Source organism: Nansenia antarctica, assembly GCF_963989245.1.
Source record: "Nansenia antarctica genome assembly, chromosome: 3".
Taxonomy (NCBI): Eukaryota; Metazoa; Chordata; class Actinopteri; order Argentiniformes; family Microstomatidae; genus Nansenia; species Nansenia antarctica.
The window spans coordinates 12150813-12177004 of NC_137688.1; the positions used below are offsets into that span (position 1 = coordinate 12150813).

Genomic DNA, 26192 nt, shown 5'->3' on the forward strand with positions numbered 1-26192 from the left:
TTCATATCAGAGGGGACCAGAGTCCCAGCAGACAATAGGACTGCTGAGTCCTCTCTGATATTGGCTCAGGCCCTTTGCCACGCGCATGAAATCAGTATGTTAATGTTCCGGGGTTTTATTTTTTTAAGGGCACTTGTGCTCTCGCAATGTACTACCGATGCGGTTTCAAAAAATTGCAACTATTGATAAGTAAGCTGCCAGCAACCCCTGGACCCCCCCACAAGCAGTCCCCCCACCCCCACCCAGCCCAGCGAGGCTCCAGACGTCCTCACACCCCCATCCTACACCATTATTAAAATTGTAATTTATTTTTCTAAATCAGAATGACAGCTTGCTTTCTTTTCTCTGCAGCAGGCGGTGAATCACTGAGCTTTAATTACTTTGGTAACTTCGCTGACCCTGGGAGCGCGCGGCTCCGCCATACAAAATGGGGCCTCCAACAAAGGCCTTCCACAGCCACGGCCGCCTCTGTTCATTTATAATGCAAGAATTTATCAAACTCTGGATTTTCTAAGATTCTGTTAACATTTCACCTCCTATCTTTTCTACACTCCCCTACAACTCCCATCCTTGCGGAAGCTGCTGCCCTGCACCCCCCCCCCCCCCCCCAATCTCCTGACCCACCCCTCCTAAAGGGATTGGGCACACAGGAGGATAACTAAACAACATCATTCCCCCAAAAAGTGTGTGTGTGCGTGTGTGCGTGTGTGCGTGTGTGCGTGTGTGTGTGTGTGTGTGTGTGTGTGTGTGCGTGTGTGTGTGTGTGTGTGTGTGCGTGTGCGTGTGTGTGTCTGTGTGGGTGGGTGGTTGTGTGTGCTTATGTGTGTTAATGTGTGTTAATGTGTGTTTATGTGTGTGTAAAGACAAGTCCCTCCAGAGGGAAGAAGCTGGCCAGGGGTCATCCTATTCTCATATCCAGGCCACGGCCCTCAGCAGGAAGGCAGAGAGAACAGGGGCCAGGGCCACAAAGCAGAGATCAGCGGCAATGAATGCTGCACTTGATCACTCCGCAGACCTTTGGCACACAGAGCTCAGGGTCAAGCCTCAGACGGGGAGGGCGATTCAGAGTCTATAACAGAACTTAGTCCCGTTTCATCAGATCCCATTTCTGACAACGGGTCAAGCTAGGAGCTGATTTACTTGACACTTCAAAAACGGACTGCTAAACCTGTCTCACATCATAAAACGAAACTTCTGTCAATGCCAGAAAAGATAGCGATCGGGCCTATCAATGACTTTGAAGACGAACAGAGAAAAAACATTCAGTTTTAATGCTATTGCGCTCCTTTTTCCCCCCCCTCAAAAAAAAAAACAGCTCTCTTTGTTGATAAAGAGTTCAGTTCAGTGTTTCTTGTTCGCCAAGCAGACCCCTATAGGTTCCCATCATGCCCACCGCCTGGGTTATTAAAGCTGCTAATGTGGTGTAATCCCCGCTATCGCTCTCACCTTCCCACTGGCGCACCTCTGTTTTGGCTCGGACGCCGGTGAGAACCAGGGGCAGGCGGGCGGAGTCGGTCTTCCGCTGACTGTCTGATAATTGAATGAGCGATTATCCCTCCCATTAATGGACAATGATACAGAAAGCGCTTGCCATATGTCCGGAATATTAATGAGTAGCTGCAGCGGCCTAGATAAGAGAAGCACCGTGCCATCGCTGTAATAGGGGTTAAAACAATTTGCCAGGAGTGCCACAGCCTCCTCGCCCACCCGCCCACCAGCTTGGCGCCCGCCTGCCTTCTCCCATGCCTGCCTGCCTGCTCTCCTGCCTGCCTGCCTGCCTCCCTCTGCCTGCCTCCCTGCCTCACTGCCTGCCTGCCTGCCTCCCTGCCTGCCTGCCTGCCTGCCTGCCTGCCTCCCTGCCTGCCTGCCTGCCTGCCTGCCTGCCTGCCTGCCTGCCTGCCTCCCTGCCTGCCTGCCTGCCTGCCTCCCTGCCTCCCTGCCTGCCTGCCTCCCTGCCTGCCTGCCTCCCTGCCTGCCTCCCTGCCTGCCTGCCTGCCTGCCTGCCTGCCTGCCTGCCTGCCTCCCTGCCTGCCTGCCTCCCTGCCTGCCTGCCTGCCTCTCCTGCCTGCCTGCCTCCCTGCCTGCCTCTCCTGCCTGCCTGCCTCCCTGCCTGCCTGCCTGCCTGCCTGCCTGCCTGCCTGCCTCCCTCCCTGCCTCCCTGCCTGCCTGCCTGCCTGCCTGCCTGCCTGCCTGCCTGCCTGCCTCCCTGCCTGCCTTCCTGCCTACTCTCCTGCCTGCCTGCCACACACTACGATAATCCCTAGTCCCCTTGCCCACTAACTAGGCTGCCACCACCCCCCATGGCCACCCCCCACCGTGGCCTCCCCTGCCACCCCCCCCCCCCCCCCCCCCCCCGTGGCCTGCCCTTGTGCTGGGGCCTGACCTCGCTGCCCTCGGGGCCATGCACACCATTGTGTGTGTGAGGTCATTGAGGGCCACATGGAGGCACAATGACATGCTAATGACATGAAACAGGCTGTGTTGGGAATTTATGTTATTTCGCATTTTGTAAGGGGGCGGGGGGGGATTTGGGTTACCGCTGACTATCTGCCTCTGAACTTCTATAATGAACAAGGACAGGGTCTCCGTAATATTAATGGGGGGAAAACAGGGAACATCATTATGTCATAATATTGATTTAAATTAAATTAAAATTGTAATTATTTAATGATTAAATTAAAAACACACATTTCCCTTTGGCTCATTTCCTTTGGTCCTGATCAGACTCAGCCCAGTCTTCATTTGTTTTCAGGCTCTTGTCTTCTTTGTGTTTTTCATTACCAACTAACATGTTGAGTCAGTGAGTGAAGGGATGGAGACTAGTCTAGAACAGTCTAGAACAGTCTAGAACGGACCCTCAGAGCCTCACAGCTCCGTCAGACCTTACCTCTTAGCCACTCGTGTCAAAATTCACAATTTCTCAAAGACAGGAGAGAGGCAGATGAAACATTTAAGGCACAGATCAACATGAATCACCATGCCAATCAATATCAAACAATCTATTAGCATTGGAAAGCAATATTTCCACTTTTTACCTTGCAATAATTATGCTTACAGCTGTGAAGTACCTTATTATAGGTCTGACGGCAAAAGAAAGGCCGGTTTCCATGGCGACTGTGAAAGCCATTGGTTTGCTTTTCAGCCGGATAATGAACTTCTCTCTTTATGTCACTCTTCCTCTCCGCACTCAACCTCTACGATTAAATTCGAATCCATCGTTGAAATCCTGCATTTCTTCCATATAATTTGCCAAATAAGAGTACAGCACAGAAGAGGCTCAATAAATAATAGACCATATTGATTAAAACATTAGAAATCAACACTCACCATTTACTTGCCATCTCTATACATTAAGGTAATATCAAATTAAAAGAAAAAAGAAATAGGAAGACCCATGCACTGTGCATACGGAGATACAGCTGTAGACTGTAGACTCTTCTGTTCAGGCACGATACTCACCTTTTCTGACTGACTTTTGGGTGACATTGATTATTATTATTATTATTATTATTATTATTATTAATAATAATAATAATAACCTTTATTTGTGTAGCACTTTTCCTGCAAATGTTGCAGCTCAAAGTGCTTTAATCATTATATAATCATTATTTAGTCATTTAAAGGCAATGTTAAAAAGATGGATCTTTAGTCTTTGACTTTTTGCTGAAGTTCCATCCCTAATGTAAAGTGGCAGTGCATTCCACAATTTGGCTGCATAAAATGAGAATACAGCCTAACCAAATCTCTTCTTTTGTACATAGTGGTACACAGAGAAAGCCAGCGTCAGAAGAACTGAGAGCTCTATTGGGCTGATATGCTAGCAAAAGGTCTTTCAGATATTCATACAAATATAAGATAAACAATGATGATACCTCAAAAAATTTAAAGAGAAGGTGACAAAAAAATGTGTGTCAAAGCGGCAAGATGGGCCAAAGGGAGTAGCCTACAGAAATCTGAAGAAGCTATGTAGAAAAATATTCTGCTTATTATTTGCTATTGGCCACTCAACCGCAGTGTCCTTCATCAAATTCCAGAAGGAAATTGATACATTAGGTCATGAAAGGTTATAATTGCATGTTATATGAAGAGACAAGGAGAGAAAAGTTGGATGAGAATATCGTATTCAACTCTGTGACTCATGAGAGGAAATCATTTCCTTCGCCTGGAGAATTCGATCCATTACAGAATGTCTTTCTCTTGTCTCACACTTGATATAATAGCCTGCAGATACTCTCCGAATAACTATTAGAAATGTTTTACCTCTGTCGATTATTATTTCAATAGTATAGGCCTAGTGTTAACAATGTTGTGACCCTGAGCATTCAGCATTGATTCTCTTCTCACCTGCACAGCCCAATGCCCTTGAGAGCAGCGACGCCTCTGATGAAGAGCAGCAGTGGAATGAGCCTCTGATGAAGAGCAGCAGTGGAATGAGCCTCTGATGAAGAGCAGCAGTGGAATGAGCCTCTGATGAAGAGCAGCAGTGGAATGAGCCTCTGATGAAGAGCAGCAGTGGAATGAGCCTCTGATGAAGAGCAGCAGTGGAATGAGCAAATGAAATGATGACAAATGAAATACAACGGTGCATCTGGTAAATGGATGTCAGCATGTCAACAATGTTAACACTAAAGTAGGCTTTCACATTTCTGCAGCAATGCAGCATACACATTTAATTATTATTATTATTATTAATAACAATAATAATAATAATAATAATAATCCATCCATTATTAATAATCCATCCACATGAGAACAATTGGAGATAATTTAACAACTGCCTTTATAGCACATTTAGGTTTACATAATTGAAAGTTGTGAAGGCCTAAGTTACAAAACTAATGCTGTCAAAATCAATTGAAACTTTAGGATATGATGGAACATATGAAGATGATGAAAAACAATAAAATAAAATCATACATTTTAAATAATTCAATACTTTTTGAATATGGCCTCATAAAGCTTATCATAATACATATCATGATTAATATATACGTTGCTTTTATCGATTTGATCCTTTGAATTAATAAAATCAAATTATACATTTAGAAAATAGGCCTACAATTGGCCTACCAAATTTCTCATGTAACCTAAGGTATGATAAAGTTATAATGTTTTCATGCACATTTATTGTGTGAAAAGTCTTCAGTTTGCTTGCATTATGCATCATTTCACTGCAACTTCTATCATTTTAAGGGACAACCCATTTAAGAGAAATACAAATACACATTTTCTATCTCTACCAGATATACTAGGCTTAGTCCTACAGTCATGCAAATACAGATTGAATGGGTATGGCCCGTGCTGAACAGATTTTCAAGGAGGACTCCCATTGACAAACGTTCCAGTTTTTTAAAAATGGTCATTGCTAACATCTGGGGGACTAAATCCCAACTCCCTTAATTGTCTCCCAATACCTGCAGAGAAAATGGTAAGGCCAAAACTGAAGCGGTTTCCCATGCTATTACAGAAAACGATGGGGACATCTACTGACCAAGCAGAGAACATCTCTGGCTACTGTATGTCATTTCAGAATGGTTTTCAATTGAGAAATTGCGGGCAGGTGTGGCGCAGGAGGTAGAGCCGGTGTCTAATGATAGCAAGGTCGGCAGATCGGCGGTTCGAACTCCGGCTGGCCACACGTCAAGGTGTCCTTGGGCAAGACACTGAACCCAAAATTGCTCCCAATGAGCAGGCCGGTGCCTGGCATGGTAGCTTGCTTCACATTGGTGTGTGAATGTGTGTGTGAATGAGAAGCCATTGTAAAGCGCTTTGGAATAAGGCTCTATATAAGTCAGTCCATTTACCATTTAGAAAAAACTAAACAGATTTAGTCTGTCTGTTGGGTTCTTTATTGTTACAGCCTCTATTTGGATTATCTCTGGCATCTGGCTACTGGAACATCACTGGCTACTGACTACTGAAGGGTGTGCAATTATAACATACCATTAGACTACAATATAACAAATAGAAATGCCTCTCCAAATAATATCAGTGTTCAATAGAATATCACATTGTTTAAAGTATTATTTGATAGCTAAACTAACCAAAATATTATGTAATTAAAATAATTTAGACTTTTTTTTTGTGATCAATATTAAAGGCCCAGAAAATTGTAGAAATCGAGCATAGGGTCTATACGTTTATTTTATTATTAGGCCAAGATGAGACCAATGCAAGTAAAGTGGATGTCTAGTCAGAGTTACACCACAGAGAGGCGCTAGTAGGCCTATCATTGAATTCCGAATCTCTGACCTGAACATTTTCAGACAATTCTCCCCCAAAAAAATCAATGGGGCTTGCTGCTATCATGTCTGTGTTCAAGCTGTTAAGTACTTTTAAGAGGGTTTGAGCATATATATTTACTGTATATTCCCATTGACATTGCCTCATCACAGAAGGGAGCGGAAATATGAAGGCAAAAAAAATTATATCACACTGAACATACAGCAAGCAGCTATTTGATTTTCCCCAGAAAATAACTAACAATGCCCAACAGCGTGAATACATCTGTTGTCTAGACTATTGAACAGAACCTAACACTTTGAGACCTTTCACATTATTTATGTCTCATTATTACAATGGGCCATCAAGGCATAGCCGTGTCTGGGAACACGTATGATCTTTTCCATGGGGTGTTGGTGGAGCCAGCATTGTTTTCTTGGCGTGGAGAAGGTCAGGGTCGTAAAGACCCAAACGGTCCTGAGCAGGGCACCCAGCACCAGACAGTACCATGCATCACTTCCTGCCCTCGTTTCTCTCTCCCGTCCTCCAGCTTCCTCAGGTCTCCCCGTCTGATTAATCGTGGACCTACGCCCTAGTAACGCTGTGTGTTTGGGTGAGACGCACTCTTTTCACTTTCCCACACGTTCCCTCTATCTTATCCCCACTCAAGTGCATGATGGTGTCGTGTATTTCTCTTATTGGTTACGAATCAAAGAACAATTATTGAGTTTAAGATGATTTAATTAAAGTACAGAAACAGGGTATACGTATACCAACACTGGAGCCTTGTCTCTGTCCTCCTCTCCTGGGATCCGCTGGTCAAGCGCGCCCCCCTTGGGTCTCAACCCTATCCATCCACAATATGCAAATACAGTCACAGGTCATAGCCTATCACCTTATCCAGATGGCCATGAGGGCCGTCCCCTGTGATGTCACCACGGCCCCAAGTCCGAGGGGCTGGTCAGATTACAAGAGCCATTGCACAACACTAGAAAATAGGATATATATAGTAGAAAATATACGACAATGGCATAACATCAAATGGGTTGAGTTGATACACAGATGATGGAACTGTTTCCTGTGTACATTCATAATGTAATCTAATTGATATCTAGCGCTGGAGATGACCACATAGACCTGGCCACGCTTAACCTATAACCTGCTTGGTTCCATTGACAGTGTGTTGATTACATAATTATGTAAACAGTAAATTCATTGTTCATGATTGACCCTGAAATATGTGATAAGATAACCTTTACAAAAGAGAAAAAACGCAATAGCAGAAAGTGCAGTAGATTTAATGGCATTACAGCATTTGTTGTAAATCAACTGAACCAAGTGTCATCCTGTCACCTTAAACATACAGTAGTTCAAAATGACATAAACATTCCAGACGGCATAAACGTAGTACAGCAGTACAGTACTTGAAATAACCTTAAGATTGGACTTCTGAACTGCAAACTGCTTTACAACCACTTCAGTTTTGACATGGTCCGTCTTGGAGCAACCAATGTTGTCAGGGAGAAGACCGTGATCTACAGAGCTCTCTCTATCCCAAAGGGGGCAGTGTAGGAAAAATCCCCCACCTCTCTGTCTGAGGCGTGGGCGGTCGGACGGAGACGGTTCTCCAGCCAACGCACTCATTAGCCCCTCCGCTTCTCCCCTCCTCCCCTCCGCTGGTGTCCTCACAGCAGAGAGAGACAGGCAGCTGTGGAGCCCCTACGCTGAAGGACAAAAACAGCTGGGAGAGGACTGGAGGCTGGGACTGTCTGTAGGAGGGTCTTAACATCCTTTCTTGTAAACAATCTGTCATCACTCGGAGAGACATTGCTATCCATCTGAGCCAAAGCTGTCACTGTTATCTCAACCTTATGTTTTCTAGGAATGTATGGTTTTGGCAGTCTCATATGATCACCACATGGTGATATCACAATAAGTCACTGACTCATATGTTATCATTTGACACCTTTCATATCTACGTATTCCCAGAGGCCCCCATAATAACATGACGCAACAGAAGATTACCTAAATTTTCTTCCCTTCCAAAGAGCCTGTTACTACATACACTCCGATGCATAAGAGGCTTTGTGCTGGAATTCCTCCGTGGTATTAGTAGCTGGGTATACAGACTTAGCTCAGGCACAGAGACTGTTTGGTCTTATAAACACTTCTACTACCAGAAAGAGAATGAGGGAATGTAACTACAGTTACGTTACCATAACTATGTAATTACAGCTACTTACAGTAACTACGTAACTACAGCTAGTTACAGTAACTATGTAACTACAACTAGTTACCGTAACGATGTAACTACAGCTAGTTACCATAACGATGTAACTACAGCTAGTTACAGTAACTATGTAACTACAGCTAGTTACAGTAACTATGTAACTACAGCTAGTTACAGTAACTATGTAACTACAGATACTGTACATGTATGAAACTGTAATACCAGAAAGGAAATGTACATGTGATACTGTAAAGGCTTGTTTCCTGCACAGTCTAATCCTAGACTGGGGGGTAGTGGTGGCCTAGTGCAGTGTTTCTCAACCCTCTCCTCGGGGCGCCCCAGCCGCTCCACATATTTGATCTGTTCCATCACCAGCTCACCTGATTCAACTAATCAAGTACAAACCATAATTGCTTTGCACTTGTTTAGTTGAATCAGGTGAGCTGGTGGTGGAACAGATCAAATATGTGGAGCGGCTGGGGCGCCCCGAGGAGAGGGTTGAGAAACACTGGCCTAGTGGACAGTGAGTTGGACTGGTGATCAGAAGGTCATGAGTTCAAGTCCCACCTGGGAATAACACTATTAATGTGCCCTTGTGTAAGGCACTTAGTCCTAAATTACTCCAGGGAGACTGTGTCCCTGTAATCTCTAAATGTAAATCTCTTTGGATAAAAGTCTGCTAAATGTCCCCCCAAAATTATGTAGACTATTATGCATCTTTCATGGAGATTTTCTATTGAAAGTGTTATAATAGTCAGGCCCCAAGTGTTATAATAGTCCAGGATTAAGCAGTGTCTAGGAAACCAACCTTACATGCACACACATATCAGTTGGAAAGGAAACCTCAACCCTTCCTCCTTCCCTTCCTCTTTCACATTGTCTTAACCAAACCACAATTTCACACACATTTAATGTCTTCTTCAGATCAGGGCTCTGCAATGAGGCATCCCTGCATCGGTCTGGTCAGCAGTCATCCTCACTCAACATGACAGAACAACGTCTTAGGGACGGGAGCTGTGTGTCACCAGCACTGTTAGCTGCATCTGAGGCAGAACTCCTTTATACTATGGAGGTTCTACAAGTTAGGGATATCAATATAAAGTCCCATAGATCCCATCAGATAGTCCCATCAGAGTTTCTCTCACTGTTTCTCAGGTTCACCGCTGTCTTTAGCGTCTGAGTTCTTATAGACCATGGCAATCTCCTGGTTGTTGTTGGGCGGTCGTTGCAGGTAGGCACCTGAGCGGGTGTTGGTGTAATTCCGTCTCTTCCCAGTGAGAGCTGTCATCAGCTTGGAGCGGTAGTGGTCCCCTGCCAGGAAATACAGAATGGGATCGATGCAGCTGTTCGCACTGGCCAGCGGCCTCGTGCTCTTATAGGCGAAGTTGATGATGTTGAGGGATTCACAGCTTAGATCCAGCACGCGAGAGGCGTAGTAGAGGGTGCGCGTGATGTGGAAGGGTACGAAACACACGGCGAACACCACCAGCACCACGATGATGAGCTTGATGGACTTCCTCCGCGAGGGGGAGTTCTGCTGGCTGGACGAGAGGCCCCGCCTGGGTCTGCACAGGGCCCGCGCCATCAGGCAGTAACACACCATGATGACCAGGAAAGGGATGCCGAACAGCAGCACCATCACCACGGAGCTGTAGTCCACGTACTCCTCGAAGTCCTCGGGCCTGGTGGTGTCGTGGCACAGCGTGGCGTTGTCCCACTGGGAGGTGGTGACGAAGACGAGGTTGGGCACCAGGCACGCCGTCACGGCCACCCACACCATGCCGCACACCATCTGGGCGTGGCGCGGCTTCACCGTGGTCATCGTCCGGATGGGGTGGCATATGCCCAGGTAGCGGTGTACGCTGATGCAGGTGAGGAAGAGGATGCTGCAGTAGAGGTTGGCGTAGAACAGGAAGCGCACTATCTTGCAGAGGACCACGCCGAAGGGCCAGTCGCTGCGGTTGGCGTAGTAGTAGATCAGGGTGGGCAGGGAGAGGACGTACAGGAAGTCGGACAGGGACAGGTGGAACATGAACACTGTGCTGGTGTTCCACGGACGCATCTTGGTCAGGAACATCCACATAGCCACAGAGTTCAGCATCAGGCCCAGCACACACACCACACCATAGGAGAGAGGCAGGAGAATGTACTTAAACTCCTCATCGAAGCGGCAGCTGTCATTGGAATACCCAGCAAACACCACGGAGCGGTTGTTGTCTCCGAGGTGGCTGTAGAGAGCTGGTGTGTCCATCTTCTGTCTTTATAATAGGGCACGGAGGCTTTGTCTCACATGCAATATCTGTGGAAGCAATATATCAAAAAGGTTAGGTCTAACAAGAAAAACAATTCAAGTTTTTTCATTTGAATTCTGAAAACTCTCAAATTCTCTCAATTAATTAATAAAAAAAATAATCTCCTTTTACTTGAAAATGTAAAATATATATATATATATGTTTGGTGTCCTTCAGAAAGTGCTCGTTCACTGCACTGCGCACAGACACAGTGGCCTACTGTATATTCAACAATATTGAATATATGTTAGATAATTTGATAACCATGAGTTGAAAAAAAAAAGCTGGTGTAGCCTATGGAGTCAAAATCTGTTCTCAGTCGTATCCGTAGGCTGTGAGAGATACGCGGGCGCTCAATTCCATTAAAAAAAGAATATGAATATATTGAAAAATCAAAACAAACTGTAAACCCCAAAGTCATCACACGTGACTCAAACAGTAGCGTAATAATAATTCGCTATACACTGACTGGGCAATGTGTAAATAATGTCAATACCCAGATATCGAAGTAGACAACTTACCCCATAAGATCCAAAGCAACTTTCTTTAGGCAGCAGATTTGACCAGTGACCGCTGCGCTCCTTCCACTGAGATGACTGCTGCTAACGGACTGGACAGACAGAGGATGTGCGCTCAGCTGTGCCTCCGGTCCATAGAATAATACCCCCTCCGTCCCGCCCGTCCCCCTGAAACCCAACTCCGATCACAGCGGTATGTTACCTCAAAACGAAGGCTTCTCGACATTCAATCGGCGTATGAGCAACAACACCAAGAGATTCTCTTACAGAAGAGAATATTGCTAGATTCTTAGTAAATGGGCGCACACTAAGTCCACACTTTGATCGAACACTAATCTTTCGGCTACATGCATTAACCGAGGCTGTTCTCATAGCCTAAGCCTACCCTACATGCATGAATGCCACACATGAATAATTTAGGTTAAGTGCCAATAAGTGCTCAAATCTCACCCTGCCGCCGTTAAAAATCAATGGATTGAAAGAATATTGCTCGCATCTAGAGAAACGTCAACATTATGCCACTTGACTGAAAGGGGAGGTACTACACAGCAGCATGTTAGACCTGAAAAACAACATCAGAAAGTCCTCTGAGGTCAGACTGAAATCTGACTGCACACACAGTGCAATAGCATGACATTTTGGCAGTGAATATGATAGACAGACAGACACTGTACTGATTGATTAATTCCAAGCAGAGCTGCTGTTGTTTGATATTGCATCTGAAATTGTGCCCACAGTCATTTTCCCATATTCCTCCACTGTCACCATATACCAAATATCATGATACACACACAAACATCATCTCTGATTTCTATAAAGTTAATATTTACATAGCTTTGTGACTGGTTGTTTCAAAGTACAGTAGCACTCTTACATTGGGCTCGATCCTGGCTGGCACTGCAGGCAGTTTGAGTGATTAAATATCCTCTCTTTCCAAGTTTCCACATCGTTTGGAATTTGCTGGACATCTCAACAGTAAAGCATGGTCATAAAGATATACATGTGCAACAGATGAGCTATAATGTTGGCAGAGATACATATGTACATAGCCCAGATGACCTGAAGAAGGGCATGGTTTCATATTACTGTCTCCACACAGGCCCCATAGAAAGCACAATGCAAAAATACTATTCCACTATTAGGAATGAATATTGTAAATTGTTTTATTGAGTGTGTACAGTACTTTACCTACTACAGTATGTGCGCTACAACCTGAAATCAGGGTGACTCGATAGTGGCACAATTTCAATTCTGCCCCAATCGTCTTAAGTTTCCCATCCCCCAGAAGGAAGTGTGTAAGTGGCTGTGAGCTCTGTGGAATGTCTTGAGCTGTGATGTCATAATTTTGGATGTAATAAGATTTTGATTGGGTCTCCTCATCAACAGCTCCTAATTTCAATATGGTGGTTGTTAGGGTGATATAAAATGGCTTTGTGTGGAAACAGATATTATTATAAATCTATCTACAATGATTGATTCACTTACTTTAGACACATGTATTTATTGTAAGTCGCTCTGGATAAGAGTGTCTGCTAAATGACTAAAATGTAAAAAATAATAATATATATATTTTCAAAAAGTCCAAACAACGATTTCAGCGGCAATAAGATGTGCCCTGCGCTCTCCAAAGCGTGCCCTGCATGGAAGTATTCTTGGAGGAAATGCCTACATTTTGCTGAGTCATAGAAATAATGTACCCTCAGGAAGAAACATCCCTATGAATCACAGACCAACAAAAACACACCTCTAACTTGTACTGTAGGCTGAGGAATGTGTATTGTTTTATCGCCAGATATAAATACAATATAAATACAATAACAGTGCAATAAAAAAAGTCTGGCGACTTTGTTGTCTGGGAATCTATACATTTCCTTGGACATAAATGGTTTATGTTTAGGGTCGCTTCTCCAAACGCATGCTTCATTGCAGTTTCATGGTGTCAAACCGGGCAGTGCATGACATTTGTTGCTGCATTCTTTCTTTGGGGCCAGTGCTACTGCCGACATCCTGAGGTCTGCAGCTTTGGAGAAGAGCCATGGTTGCGATGATGATGAACCCCCCCCCTCCCTGTCCCTCCTCTGCCTTTCTCTTTGTACCTCAACCCCTGACCCAGAGACAAGCCAGTCCTGCTGTGTGTGGGTTGGCCTGGTTTTGGCTCAGAGGCCTGGAATGTGAGTGGGCAACTGTCAACGCTCACTCCTCATCAGAAACCCACTCATTGCCAATCAAAGGGCAGGGTAGATGGTGTTACCAAGGATTCACAGACAGGCAGCGCATTGTATTTACCCTTCAGTTTAAATGCCCTGTGTGTTCTGTCATGGGAATGCTCCAGCACAGAGTGAAGTTTTCCCCGATACCAACAGTACAATCAGGTACTTTCCTTGGCTGAAATGTATCCCCAAACCACACTGTATAAGACATCTTTGTTCAAAAACCTGGCTCGGAAACAAGATGTGTTTCTCTGTGTGTGTTTGAATAGGGTTTAGTATTTAAAGAGAAGCAGGCCATAGAGATTAGATCTAGAATTCACTTTCATTGTCACTTGCTGTATTGACTCACTGCCAAAAGTCCCAGAATGCCCCTAGGGTCTCCAGTGATGATCTCATGAGAGCTCCACTAGAGGCAGAATAGAGTTTTCTATGGTATGACTGGGGTCTTATCGACCCAGGCGACCTGTGTCTGACTCCATCAGGAAAGACCAGTCCATCAGCGACCATCATGTTTGCTTTTTGCGGTCACTGACACATACCAGGATATGTTGGTTCATGTGCTAATGAGTAACTAGCACGACAGAGGCCACCATAGAAGGTCGCAAACACACACACACACACACACACACACACACAAAAAAACACACAACACACACACACACACGCACACTCACACACACACACACACACACACACACACACACACCTACATACAATATATCTCTGGATCTCACCCAGAAATCTGACATTCTTTCTTGACATTCTATTCTTTCTTTCTTCTTTAGTGCGCATGTGCAAATACCTTCTAATAATCTTATAATGACATAGGTTAAAGAGAAACATGTCTTCTCTTGTTCAAACATGCATCATCAATTTGACCTATGGGGAAGAAGCCAATTGCAGACGCTCCAGGCAAAAAGGGAGTGTAGCACAGAGTGGGTGTGTTGTCAGTGGGTTCTGCGGATCATGTAGTACAAAACACAAAAAGAAAGTAAAGTCACTCCTGAAAAAACAAGAAAGACTTACTGTCATGTTGAACACCAACAGCCCGCCCACTTCTGACTGCTCAGTAACCACTGAACAAGACGTAATGTGTTATAGTAATAATATGACTTAACAAGTAATATAGCAGAATTTGTGTTAGTTGAGTAATTATATTACAGTTACTGATTAAATAAAATTAAATCAAACCTCCCCCCACCCTTAAAAGAATACAATCAAAAATAGAAACAAATTTAACAACAAATGGTACTGTTGAAAAGAACCGATACAGTATAGAGAATAATGAAATTAACGGAACTTAAGATCTGTGTTACAAAAGCTAGGCTGTGTGACCCTATATCAATGTAAAAACTCCTGCAGTCGACAAGTACCCCACGATAACTTCCCTATCTCCCTCCCACATGACACCCTCATTACATAACTTCATATGATGGATGATGGGGGCGGTTCTGCTTTCCAATGCAAGAGTATACTCCTGCGGGCAATCAATGATTGTTGTCAATGTTTCTTGTTCACGTCTTCCTCAGGAATCCCAAAAATAGCAATTTGAGGGCAAGGTAAAATAGTTGTCTCTGGTGCCTCAGAGACAGTATGGACAGTAAGGATTTCCAGAATATGGTCAGTTTGGGGCAGGACCAGAACGTGTGGGTTAAATCCCCTGGTGAATGGGAACATCTGTTACAGTTGTCACAGCTACATTGGGATATATTTTGGACAATCTGGCTTTACTATAGTGAACTCTGAAGGACCTTAAACAGGATGAGACCAAGTCATAGCACAAGAGGAAGAGGTGTTAACTCTATCCAGTGCCTCCGCCCACCATTCATCTGAAAAAGTGATCCTCAGTTCAGTCTCCCAGCCCATCCTAGTCTTGCTCATGGCTATGTCTTCACGAGGAATAATCTCATAGAGATACGAAACATGGCCCCTATCCATACTATCTGAGGGGAGGAAACACACAATACCTGATGGGTAGCTCTGCTTTCTATAAAGCACAGGGGGCAGCTGTGGGAACGTAGGGGAATGGGTCTTCACAAAGTGCAGAATCTGAAAGCATCTAAATCGGTCAGAGTAGTGTATATTATTATGTGTCACCAAATAGTGTCACCAAATAGACCATCTATGTATAAGTCATGTAGAGTGATTAGACCCTCAGCAAAACCAGAATCCAGTTTAGTGGGGGTAAGAAAAGATGATTGGTACAGATGGGTGCTGACGAGGAGAGCGTGGTCCACCCATATTTTCCTCTTAATTGGGCCCAGATTTTCAATGTTGAGACAACTATTTCGTTTTGACTATATATTGTCGGTGACAGTGGAATATCACTGCAGGCTAAAGCTTAGAGGGAAGATGTCAGACAAGAACTGGCCTCAAGTTGACACCAGCTACTGTCCGGTTCACTCATCCAGAAGACAATTTTGTGAAGATTGGCAGCCAAGTAATAAAACCTGAAATTTGGTAAGGCCAGTCCTCCCTGTGTCCTGTCTCTTTGTAGTAAGGATCATTTCATTCTTGGAGTTTTGCCCTCCCAGATAAATGAGGAGATCATCTTATCCAGATCAAGGAAAAATAAGGGGAGACTTTGGAATAAGTATAAATATCTGGGTTACGTAATATATTAATTTTGATGAAATGCACTCTGCCAGCTAGGGACAAGGGTAAGCCACTCCACCTCTCTAAATCAGCCTTCACCTTTGCTGTCAATGTAATGAAATTGTGTTGGCGAAGAGAGCAAAGAGATGTTATTCCCCAGGTACTTAAAACCAGTACTCTAAATGGAACGACTGGAGGGATTGGGGAATATTCCGGGCTAGGTCATTAAGGGGAAAGCATTCACTTTTCTTTAGATTTAATTTGTAACCAGAAAAGCTTCCAAAAACATTTAGAAGGGACAGAATGTTTGGGATACCGGCCACTGTATCTGATATGTAGAGCAGTATGTTGATGCAATATTAAATGTACGAAATCAACCACAAGATGAATACAATTTCAAAGTCCAAATTCTGCTGAAATTGATGATGATATCAGAAGAAAAACGTACAGAGGAAGCCACTGCAAATATAACACTTGTTAGAGGATTATTGGTACTCCCTGGTGAAGGCCATGCCAAAAAGTTGTTATAGTGTTTGTTCTATTAAACATGGCACAATAATAAAGGCATTTATTAAACAAACACCTTCCTTCCACTCCGCTCTTCCACTCTTCCACAGACAAATGTATTTGTTGTGCTGCTAAATGCCAAAAATGTAAATGTACCCTGTTAACATGTTGTAAATAATGCAGAACTGGTAAGAAATGTGCTAACACACTTTACTTGTGTAGTTCAATAGTAACAACATTGTATTATTCCAATTGTGGAATACGCATCAACTCTTTGACCATGGAATTACAAAGCTGTTACTAATGAACTGTGTAACAGCATAATAATACAATGTTGTTACATGAGTAATTACAGAGTTAATTCACATGCACAGCGGCAACTCAATCTACAGTAAAGTGTGACCAGGGAGGTCATTCAAACTCGATGGTTTTACATCATGTTTTATATGTCACTATTTGCACTTCTCGTTAGATGCTAAACTACGTTGTCTGGTACTTGTACTCTGCAATGACAATAAAGTTGAATCTAATTGAATCTAATATAAATATAAAGAGGAAGAGCCCACTTGGTCTGGATTGTTTTATAGTTTTATATGAAGACAAAACCAATAAAATGACATTGCAGGATCTCATCATTTTTACACGACCTAACCTTTCCTGACAAATATGTACAGTGTAGTTCACATGGTGTCCCATCTTATTCAACGATGGTAATGTAAATACTTATTATCTTCATTTAACAACCTTACAGTAACCAATAAAGTATTTAGATAGATGCATATCTACAGCTAAAATTAGATATGATAAGCCATGTACAGTATAGCACAACATAAATGCTGGCACAGAACTGGAACCAAAGGCGTCAAACAGGTTTTACATCGCCAGTCACCACACTGCAGTGTTCTCCAAGAGCAGACACCTGGGTTGCTGAGTCAACAGTTGGTTTTACGCATTTCAACTGTAAAAGGCAGTAAAAGTATAGTGAACAGACGCATTGATTAAGTGGCAAGGTAATCGTAATATCAGACAGTAAACACAAAGAGTCATTATAGCAACTTTACAAGCCATGTCTAATGGTAAATATCTACAGCTATACATTTCACACTCCACAGCTCAAATTGAGGGGTTGTACTAGCTCTACTAGAGCCCTGAGCTCTACCTCACAGGAGAGTAGTGTAAATGGGATGGGAGTAATGGGAGGGAGGATGTGATGCGTGTGAATGGTCGGTAAACAGTGGAACACAGGGTGGGTTTCGAATAGGCCAGATTACAGACGCATGATCAATATTTGGATTTCTTTAATCGTGGCTTCAATACACATCTCTCAGTTTAATTAAATGGAATAGAGTGGATCTGAATGATTTGTGTAATTGTGTGGGAGTTGTACCATCTGGTGTGTCATTATGTGTAGGCAAAACCATTATTACAGTATTGATACAGTGAATGAAGATATGGAGAATTGAAGAGGTGATTTGGTGTCCACTCTATCATCCGATGTACGTAGATGTCATCTATATCCCCATGTCCATTCAGTCTCAGTCTTCAGTTTGAACACTCAAACAAAGGGAGTAGGTTTCCATGGGCTGGACTGGAGAACCTGTCCTCCCATCCCCGTCTCAGTCCCAGATCCTAGGCAGGTTCTCCAGGATCCTGCGGCGATGTGAAGGGTTCGACACCCCAGCAGCACATAGATCCTCCTCTGTGATACCACTGTGGAAAGGGCAAAGGTCATTTAGACATGTTGAGACCAAGCTAAAGATAAAGATAAAGATATCCTCTGTGACAATAGTGACATTCCAAGCTCGAGATGGTCTTTGAACATAAGATAGTGTACTTTATTCTTGACTATTCTTCCAGCCATCTCACCTGAAGTAGTCAAGGTCGTCCCAGCCATTGAGACTGAGACCCAGGGTGTACTTCTGAAGGCCCAGGGTACTGAGGAGCTCCCGAACTGTCTCTGGAGCCCCGTGGAGGACAGACACCTGCATCAGGCATGAAACAAACCAAAAATGAGTCTATGCCTAACTATGCATCGTCATATTGGTGGGTCCACCTCTACACCCACCTCTTGCTCCCAGCAGTAGCCCCTCTCAGCAGCCATGGCCAGGTCACTCCTCTGGGCTGACCTCTGGCTGGGTGGGCCCCTGTGGTCCACGGGGAAGAAGTCCACCTCGCTGAGGGACTTGGCGATCTGCAGAGCCGTGAGGGAGTGGTCCCCTAAGGGCCCGGCCTGCTGCTCCATCGCCCAGGGGGCGGAGGCCTGGCAGTGGGGCACGTGTGTGGACACATAGGGGTAGAGAGATGGAGGTTTGCTGCTCCGTACGGGGCTGGTCCGCTCCTGGTGCAGCCTTGGCTGCTCTCTCCTCTGCGTCTCTCTTATGATGGAGGAGTGGTTTATGTACATGTTCCTCAGGTTCTTGGTGGGTAGGATTGAGTCCTGGACAACACAGTTTTTGACCGCTCTCGTCGGTACAGGCTGTTCCTGGTAGTGAGAAGTAGTGCTGCTTCGGGCCGGGAGGATGGCAGGGGAGGGTTCTTTAGCTGGGAAGAGCTGATAGGAGGAGTTAGTCTGGGGTAGATGAAGGTTATTGGTGGAGGGGTAATGGGGCAGGATGGCCGGGATCTCGATTTCAGTGAAGTCTGACCTGCGCGGGGACTTCCTGTTGTAGCCACGCCCCCCTGAGAGTTTGGGGAGCTGCAGCGCGGCGTCGCCAGCCCAGACCACCTGAGGGTCCCTGCTAGTAGGTGGGGGGGACTCCTCCACCCTCCGCAGAACAGACACGCCCTCAAATATGAAGTAGGCAGGGTTAGTGTAGCTGCTAGGTGCCGGCTTGGGAGGAGTTGGTGAAGATCTGTAATGGATACACACTTCAGATGAAGTCTAGACATCAAACTGAAACATATTGCTGAATCCTGAGATTGTTTCACAATGAGTGTTGTGTAAAAAACACCAAGGAATTCTCACCGGCCAATGGGGGCCCGAGTGGACTGAGGAGACAAGCGTCCCCTCACCAGACCCCTCTCGTCCTTCTCAAAGCAGAACCATTCTGAAATAAGAAGGGACAGGATGCTCACTGGTCAACTTGGCCTTTTTTTAAACTTCTCCAAAGTCTTTCTTTTAAACACAACTTATTTTTTTTAAACACAACTTCTCCAAAGTGTCTGTGTTGTCTGGGGTCAAAACTGGCAAACTGAATTTCCCCACGGGGATAAATAAAGTATAATTGAATTGAATTTAATTGAATTGAAAAGCCAGCCTTGGGGTGTGTTGACAGTGTTTGTGTGATGGTATGGCGTGGCGTAGTGGGCCTGACCTGAAGGGCACACACTCCTACTCTGTGTCCTGTGGGTGGCCCAGGAAGCATCTGGTCAGGAATCAGTCGGGCAGGAGACGAAAGAGGAAGCGACAGCAGAGACCAGAGAGGCAGCAAGCCAAGCCTTGGACCATTGAGGAACCGAATAGAGGAAGCAATGGGACACACAGGGGACCCAGCGGCGAGCATATTGACAGTCACGTTGGAAGCCCAGCGGGAAGTGATAGTGAAAGTGTGAGCAAAGGAAGGAGAGAGGATGAGGGCAAGGGGGACAGGCTGTGCAGACAGTGGCAGCAGGGGGGAGGGGCTGGCGGACCCACCATAGATCTTCTCCCGGATTCCTCGCCTGTCCTTGGGCACGTGGACCCGTACCCGCCCTCGGATGGAGCCCATCTCCTCTCCCCGGTGGGTCAGGAACGTCTCGAACTGCTCCGACGCACCGATGAGGGAGCGCAGCGCCACACAGCACTCACCTAGAAGGCATGACAGAGAGGCCAAAGAGTGCTGATTGACAAGACGGCTCACAGGAAAGGGAAGTTACGGATGGCGGCAGTTATAAATAGGAAGGGATGGACAAGGGACCTACCGTATGACTCAAACCCATCACATGACTTGACGGAGAGCAGAAGATGCTGATCTTGAAGATACTCCATGTCGGAGATGATGGGGAGAAGCTAGGAGGTGTAGACACACAGAAACACAGATTAGAAACAGATTGTCCATGGTAGGAGGCTTGTCAAACAGCAACATATTGATATATAATAATAATAATAATAATAATAGTAATATTAATAATAGTCATAATAATAATAATACATTAGACTTATATAGCGCTTTTCTAGACACTCAAAGACACTTTACAAACTGAAAAGATAGAGTAGTAAAATAAAAAGAAACAAAAAAATACAAAAAAAAAGTATAGCGGTCTAATTCATTTTTAGATGACTAAATCTAAATCTAAGTGTCTTTGTAGGACAATCTACTCTGTATACTGCAAGTATATCTAAAAAAAGCAACGCCAGCGTCCTCTCTCAACCGTACATTTTTGAAAAGTCAAAATTCATACGAGTATGATCAATGTAATGTTAACTAGCTACTTCTAAACATGGATTTGGCTGGGCATAAATTAATTAATTTGAGGTGATAAACACAGTCTGGCTATCTTATCAGGCTGGTTAACTTATCTGTGTAGTTCTGAGTTATATATATATACAGTATATACTGTATATATATTCTCTACCTTAGGCAACTGTTTGGAGGCCCAGCCCAGCTTGAGAAACCCAGGCACATCAGAGCTCTGTGCGTCATTTTCACTGGAGCGGCGGATCTCTGCACAGTAGGATACCACATGTCACTTTAAGTACTTATCATGAGGAAAAAGTCACATGTTGAGATTGCCTCATGGTACTTCAGATGAACATAAAAGTGACAATAAACGACGGAACGGCTTATGACCTTCAAGGCAGGAAGAGTGAAACTCAATGAAGAACTTGGCTTTGCTGGCTGTTTTCACAATGGCCTCAATGCCTTCCAACTCTATCCAGGCCCTCTCCATGCTCGAGCTAGGGTCTGGTTGAAACACAGAGGGTGATACTGGTCACACAAACAAGCATGGCCAATTATATTGAATGCTATGTGCATACTGTATGGATATGTAGCCCCCAAACAGCTGCAGTGACCTCACCTGTTTTTGAGATGAACTGTGATGTCACTCCTACATGGAATGTGGCGAAAACAGGAGAGTGGTCACTGCTGAAGATGTCATCGGTGCAACCTGATGAGACAGAGATCCGTCTCAGCCATAATGACACAGCCGTGTCCATATCAGCATCAAAAGAGCTTACATGGAGGTTAGGGACAATGTTCATTCTCTTGTCGTCAGGGTTTACTGAAGCACTGTATGTCGTTCTACCGTATCATCATAACATCAACATATCATCTTGGGATCATCATGGTAAACATACAGTATCTATGGCATGATGATATTATAATATACAGTACCAGCACTGTATAATGCTATACATACATTGTAGTAATCACTGATGGCTCCTGTACAGTTTTGTAGTTGTAAGTGGATTTTCGGAGGGTATTTTAAAGCGCCAGCCGTGGTGAGGAAATGACTTTGTGTGTTTTTGAGGTTCACAGACCAGGACGTAGGAGGTTACCATCATACCTTAACACTGCCGCTTGCATTTTACAGTAAAACAATGAAAGAAAAAGCCACAAATGTCTAATTTGAGAACACCACAGGGAATAATACGTTCATACCACTGAAATGCTCTCCTGAGTGTGCTTTTACTAGAAGTTATGTCTGAGGATAATGTTATGACCGTGTGCTAGATAGTCCTAAACCTACCGTAGGAAGTACAAGTGATATGTGTCTCTGGGTAGGACTTCCATAGGATCCGGTCACACCATGATGGCACATTGACACGCACCTGTAGACACAGAAGGACAGAATGAAACATGTCCATGCAATAATGTAATGAAGGGAGAGCGCTCTCTCTCTCTCTCTCTCTCCCTCCTGTCAGGCATTTCAGCTTGTGGTGTATTTCTCCACCACGTATTTATAGATAGATATATCAATAGGTACGTCATTGATCCCCGAGGGGAAATGAAGTCATTACAGCAGCTCACATCACAAACAAACAACAACAAAATAAAGTGACAATAGAATAATAAATAAAATAGATATCTGAAACATTATATACAGTAAGAACAGACCAGTATGATTTAACATCCCCCAGCAACATGGTTGTAATAATCTGTTGCTAAAGCAGCTTCTCTTCCACAGTGTCATGTAGGGGATGGGAAGGATTGTCCATGATGGCCAGGAGTTCTCCTCATCCTCCTATTGGCCACCTCCTCCACAGTGTCCAGGGGGACACCGAGAACAGAACCAGCTTTCCTAATAAGCTTGTTCCGCCCCTTGGTGTCACCTTCCTTGATGCTGTCCCCCCCAGCATACCACCGTGTACAGCACTGCACTGGCCACCACCATTTATAGTTATGACATCTGCCCTCAAAGCACATACCTCCAATGACCAGGGAGCCATTAAGAGGATTGGGTTGCAAACAAAAATAACTGCAGGAATGAGGTATGAGCCTATATTCAGAATGTTTGGGGGGCATGGTTGCAAAAGCCTGCTTTTAAAGGCTCGCAAGTAAGACTTGGTGTGGTTAATACATCATCATATTGTCACACTTGCCATAATGTCATTCAAACCACCCCCTGATTTGTACACAGCAAATACGTTGTCACCCTTCTCAGCCGAAGGTTTGGGAGATGGACTGACTCACCCCAGAGGTCTTGTACTTCTGCCACAGGTAGCAGTCCCTGGACCCCCGCTCGTACCGATAAGTGGGTGGGAACGCAATCTTCTCCTCCTCTTAACCAGGACAAAAAGAGAGAAATGGAGAGACAAAGACAGAGAAACGGAGATCGAGAGAGAAAGAGAGAGAGAGAAAGAAGGGGAAGGATTCAGAGAAATAATAAAAAATCAAGGAGAAAATGAAGGCGATCGTTTCCAACAAAGCCATAGCCTTCCCGTGAAGGGCAGGATGATGAGCAGTAGGATGCTACTCACTGAAATTGAGGAAGGCCTTCCTCTTGTGTCTCTCTCTCGTCAGTTGGTCTGCACACATAAGCTCATCAAACTCCCGCTTGGACACGTGTTTCAAAATATCCTTGGAGACAGAGAGTGAAGAGGGGTGTCCATTAAAGAGAATACAAGAGTAAAATAGCTAATAATAATAATAATAATAATAATTGTATTTGTATAGTGCTTTTCCTGCAAACGTTGCAGCTCAAAGTGCTTTAATCATTATATAATCTTAATTTAATTATTTAGTCATTTAAAGGCAATATTAAAAAGATGGGGTTTTATTCTTGACTTGCTGAGGTTGCATCCCTAATGTAAACTGGCAGTGCATTCCACAATTTGGGTGCATAAAATGAGAATGCAGCCTCACCAAATCTCTTCTTTTGTACATGTGGTACACAGAGAAAACCAGCGTCAGAAGACCTGAGAGCTCTATTGGGCTGATATGCTAGCAAAAGCTTTATAAACAAGCAGATCTTTATAAACAAGCAGAAGGATCTTGAAATCTATTCTGAACTTAACAGGAAGCCAGTGTAGAGTTTCTAAAATAGGAGTTATATGAGCTTGTCTGCTTGTTTTGGTTAAAACTCTCGCTGCTGCGTTTTGGACTAATTGCAGCTGGCCAATAGCATTCTTCGGAAGACCAGAAAGGAGACTGTGTCTCCTTGTTACAATGTCTTCCATATAAGTATTGGAAAGAGGAAGCATTTTTCCTTCTTTTAGCTCTATACATCCAGTTTGGATTTGAAATCAAATAATTAGTTAACTAGTGTTAAACATAGAGATTATCAGATTTAATTCAATGTTTTCTTTTTTCAGATTGCTTCCACCATTTAGAAATGATAACCCTTTTTATACGTAGTCCCCCTATTTCAGGCACCAAAAGTAACTGGAGTAATTGCTCCAAGGGTGCTGACCCTGTGCCTGGAGCAAAAAGAATAATTTGTTGTACAATGACAAAACGTTGTCTTGGATAATTGTCTTGACAGGTGTTTCTGGTTAGTCAGGTGTGTTCTGTCACATCTGTTTTCGTTTTTTTTTGTGCAGGTTTTTTTTGTGCAGGCATAATAATAATAATAATAGTTTTTGGAGTCTGTCAACATGAGAGTACAGGGCCAAACATTCAAGAAGAGCGAGCCTGCTTGCCTGTCTGACTGCCTGCTTGCCTGCCTGCTTGCCTGTCTGACTGCCTGCTTGCCTGCCTGCTTGCCTGTCTGACTGCCTGCTTGCCTGCCTGCCTGCCTGCCTGTGACATTTGTGACATGTTCTAATGCTTTGGTCCTCATATCGGCAACCAATCAAAATGTTCCGACTTTTCTTTTGAAACACGCAACTACGTTTCAACATTATTGAGAATCTCAACACAAACTCGCTAGTCAAGTCAAAATACTGCAAGGCAATGGATTCGGTGAGTAATCCCCATGCACTGCTACCAACTATAACACTACTTTACATTGTTAGCAGGCTCACAAAACAAGCTGTGTTAGTTGATTAGCGATGTGTCATTGATTTTCAACAATGCGGAAATGTATTTCACATTAGGGTCGGAAAAGTCCGATCATTATGACGTGACACATTTGTCTAAGTAAGTGAATCATCTATACATCATCAGCCATCATAAGAAGAACAGATCTATGCTAGGACCAGTGGCAGTCACTCTCTCATGACCTCTTCACATGTCACATGTTCTATGCTGAGTGCCACCACACCTTCTGAACACGTCAAGCACTGTCAACAATGTTTACATGTACACCATGCCTGTCTGCCTGCCTGCCTGCCTGCCTGCCTGCCTGCCTGCCTGCCTGCCTGTCTGTCTGTCTGTCTGTCTGTCTGTCTGACCTGTACGTCCAGGTCCAGTCTGTAGTTGAGGTCTCCACACCAGAAGAGGTGTGTGAACCGCAGGCTGATGTCAAAGGCGCTGAGCTGCCTGTCTCCCAGAGACAACAGCCGCAGAACGTCCACAAAGTTTTGGTTCCTCCTGACAGGGAACAAGCCCACAGAGAACAGATGAGCGGCACAAACTATGAACTCACATAAACAAACACTAACACACACACACATCTAACACTAACACACACAATAACACTAACACCCACGTCCATCGCATACATTCACACACCACAATAGGCCTATAGAGCTTATGTAGAAAGGGCATGCATATGCAGTACTGTACAATGAAGGAGTGTTTAGTGTAAATGCCCTATACAGGGTAACATCCAACAGGGGGCCAGTCTTGTTGTAGAGTACCTCAGGACCTTCTCACTGCCAGACGTCAGGTGACAGTTGACGAAGCCGAAGGAGGTCCCGTTGAAGAGGAAGGATACCCCGACAGCGCCCTTGTTTCCTGGAAGCAGAAAAAAATAGGCTGCTACACCTCCTACTCATTCCTGTTAATCACGCTCCTCTGGGCTGGAGGTTCTTGGCTGTTAGCCATGACAAGTCCTGTCAAGTTCACTTAATCGTTCATAGGATAGGATACAGCTGTAGTAAACTGTACAATAAAATGCTTTATACTTTCCTGTCATAAGTAAATAAATATCAGCAATAAACAATAATAACAGCAATACACAATAAGATAAGACCCATTGGCCAGTACTATGTCAATAGCAATAAGCAGCACTTATGGTAGTGAGTGTGAGTTATCAGGAGAGCATGGCTTGTGTGCGTGTGTGTGTGTGTGTGTGTGTGTGTGTGTGTGTGTGT

At 44.2% G+C, this 26192-nt stretch overlaps 2 protein-coding genes across 2 annotated transcripts in view; both read right to left on the reverse strand.

Annotated features, from left to right (window-relative positions):
• Window positions 1–8965: 8965 nt before the first annotated feature.
• On the reverse strand, window positions 8966–11703 carry LOC308153322 (P2Y purinoceptor 4). The gene is made up of 2 exons (XM_080526426.1): window positions 11265–11703; window positions 8966–10751 (listed from the first exon to the last, which is right to left on the reverse strand). The coding sequence occupies exon 2, from the start codon at window positions 10701–10703 to the stop codon at window positions 9594–9596; it is 1110 nt and encodes a 369-aa protein (XP_080382552.1). The 5' UTR covers window positions 10704–10751; window positions 11265–11703; the 3' UTR covers window positions 8966–9593.
• Window positions 11704–18189: 6486 nt separating this feature from the next.
• inppl1b (inositol polyphosphate phosphatase-like 1b) overlaps window positions 18190–26192 on the reverse strand; it is a gene marked incomplete at both ends in the record, with an annotated part of 20468 nt that continues 12465 nt past the window's right edge. Inside the window, 14 exons of the mRNA XM_080526424.1 lie at window positions 18190–18283; window positions 18440–18549; window positions 18639–19425; window positions 19539–19620; window positions 20208–20360; window positions 20474–20561; window positions 21128–21216; window positions 21343–21456; window positions 21572–21661; window positions 22244–22325; window positions 23188–23276; window positions 23475–23574; window positions 25329–25467; window positions 25737–25833. Coding sequence (XP_080382550.1) covers window positions 18190–18283; window positions 18440–18549; window positions 18639–19425; window positions 19539–19620; window positions 20208–20360; window positions 20474–20561; window positions 21128–21216; window positions 21343–21456; window positions 21572–21661; window positions 22244–22325; window positions 23188–23276; window positions 23475–23574; window positions 25329–25467; window positions 25737–25833 — 2114 coding nt within the window. The remainder of the gene's footprint in view (window positions 18284–18439; window positions 18550–18638; window positions 19426–19538; window positions 19621–20207; window positions 20361–20473; window positions 20562–21127; window positions 21217–21342; window positions 21457–21571; window positions 21662–22243; window positions 22326–23187; window positions 23277–23474; window positions 23575–25328; window positions 25468–25736; window positions 25834–26192) is intronic.